Source organism: Charadrius vociferus, unplaced genomic scaffold, assembly GCF_000708025.1.
Source record: "Charadrius vociferus isolate BGI_N301 unplaced genomic scaffold, ASM70802v2 scaffold3162, whole genome shotgun sequence".
Classification (NCBI taxonomy): Eukaryota; Metazoa; Chordata; class Aves; order Charadriiformes; family Charadriidae; genus Charadrius; species Charadrius vociferus.
In genome coordinates this window covers 15,675-17,469 of record NW_009647145.1, presented here as the reverse complement: position 1 = coordinate 17,469, position 1,795 = coordinate 15,675, and the positions used below count along the sequence as shown (strand labels likewise).

Sequence of the window (1,795 nt, the reverse complement as noted above, 5' to 3'; positions counted from 1 at the left end):
AGCCGAGCTGCGCCGTCCCGGGGGCTGAGGAGCGCCCGACCCCGAGGAGGAAGAGGAGGAGGAGGAGGAGGAGAAGGAGGAGAGGAGGGCAAGCAAGCGAACCCACTTCCTGGTGATTTTGTTTGAAAAGTCATTTATTTTTTATTTTTTTTTTTTTGGTTTAATGCTTTTTTGGGGTTTTTTTTTTTTTTAGGTTTTTCTTTTACGGAAACGCAAATAGTTTTAGAGACGCTGGATAGAAACCGACACAAATTCAAGTCCATGTGAAATTTTCTCCTTTTTTTTTGGCTGTTTTTTTTTTATTATTATTATTATTATTATTACTCTCTCCTGTTACGCGTGGGGCGTCCGGTTTACAAGAAGCAGACGGGGCCGATGTCGATGCCGAATTCCTGGTCTGGAGCGCCAACGTCCATGGGAGCCAAATCGATGATGGGCAGGCGAGAGGTCTTTGTCGTCTTGTACTCGATGACTGTCTTGCCCCAAGCGCCGGTGTGACTCTGCGGGGAGGTCAGGATCAGCCCCGTCCCCATAACACGTACCCACCATCACCGCCAACCACCGCGACCGTCCCCTGGACCACTCACCGTGCAGCCGTCTTCGGTGACGCCGTATGTGAAGCGGCTGTTGCCTTCAGCCCTGATCTCAATCTCGTTGGCACCTTGGAGGAGAAGGGCCTTCTTCAGGTTGCCGGTGTCCTGGTCCATGTAGGCGACGCTGTTCTTGCAGTGGTAGGTGATGTTCTGGGCGGCCTCAGTGGACATCAGGCGGAGGAAGGTCAGCTGGATGGCGACGTCGGCTGGGTTGGAGCCCTCACCACCATACTCGAACTGCCGGAGAAGAGGAGTTAGGCACCGCAGAGCTGGTCCTCCATCCCAGTTGGGGTCATGGTTGGATGATGATCCCCCGTCATCATCCCTCAACTCACCTGGAAGCCGTCACTCATCGTTTCGCCGAACCAGATGTGCTTCTTCTCCTTGGGGTTCTTGCTGAGGTACCAGTTCTTCTGGGCGATGGTGGCCTGGGTGGGGTAGACGCACGTCTCGCCTGTCTCCATGTTACAGTAGACCTTGATGGCGTCCAGGTTGCAGCCTTGGTTGGGGTCGATCCAGTATTCGCCTGCAGGGCAGAAGGAGGGCAGTCAGGGAGCGGGGAGGGAGGCAGGTGGCCACTATGGATGGAGGTTGGAGGTGAGGAGCAGGCATGAGGGATGGACAATGGAGGAGAGGAGCAGGCATAGAGGAAGGATGATGGAGGTGAGGAGCAGGCGTAGAGGAAGGACGATGGAGGTGAGGAGCAGGCATGAGGGATGGACAATGGAGGAGAGGAGCAGGCATGGAGGATGCAGGTGAGGAGCAGGTGGGAGGGATAGAGGATGGAGGGGTAGGTGAGGGGCAGCTGTGAGGGATGGAGGGTGAAGGGATGGAAGGTGGAGGTGAGGAGCAGCCATGAGCAATGGAGGAGGTCGGTGAGGAGCAGGTAGGAGGGATCTGGGGGGTGGAGCATGGAGTTGAGCAACAGCCGTGAGGAACAGAGGAAGGAGGTGAGGCACAGCTGTGAAAAATGATGAAGGGATGGAGATGAGGAGCAGGTAAGAGGGTTGGAGGTGAGGAGCAGCCACAGGAGGTAGAGGATGGAGGTGAGAGCAGCCATGAGAGACAGGATGGAGGAATGAAGGTGAGGATCTAACCAGGGGGGATGGAGGAAGGATGGAGGTGAGGAGCAGGTAGAAGGAAGAGAGGGATGGGGTTGAGAGCATCCCAGAGGGACGTGAGGACCGCTGGGGACACTGACC

General features: G+C 55.8%; 1 protein-coding gene across 1 annotated transcript in view; it reads right to left on the bottom strand.

Annotated features, from left to right (window-relative positions):
* Positions 1-347: 347 nt before the first annotated feature.
* Positions 348-1,795, bottom strand: part of LOC104296025 (collagen alpha-1(I) chain-like) — a gene marked incomplete at its 5' end in the record, with an annotated part of 14,350 nt that continues 12,902 nt past the window's right edge. The window contains 3 exon segments of the mRNA XM_009895847.1: positions 348-500; positions 588-830; positions 929-1,119. Of these exon segments, the coding sequence (XP_009894149.1) occupies positions 354-500; positions 588-830; positions 929-1,119 (581 nt within the window).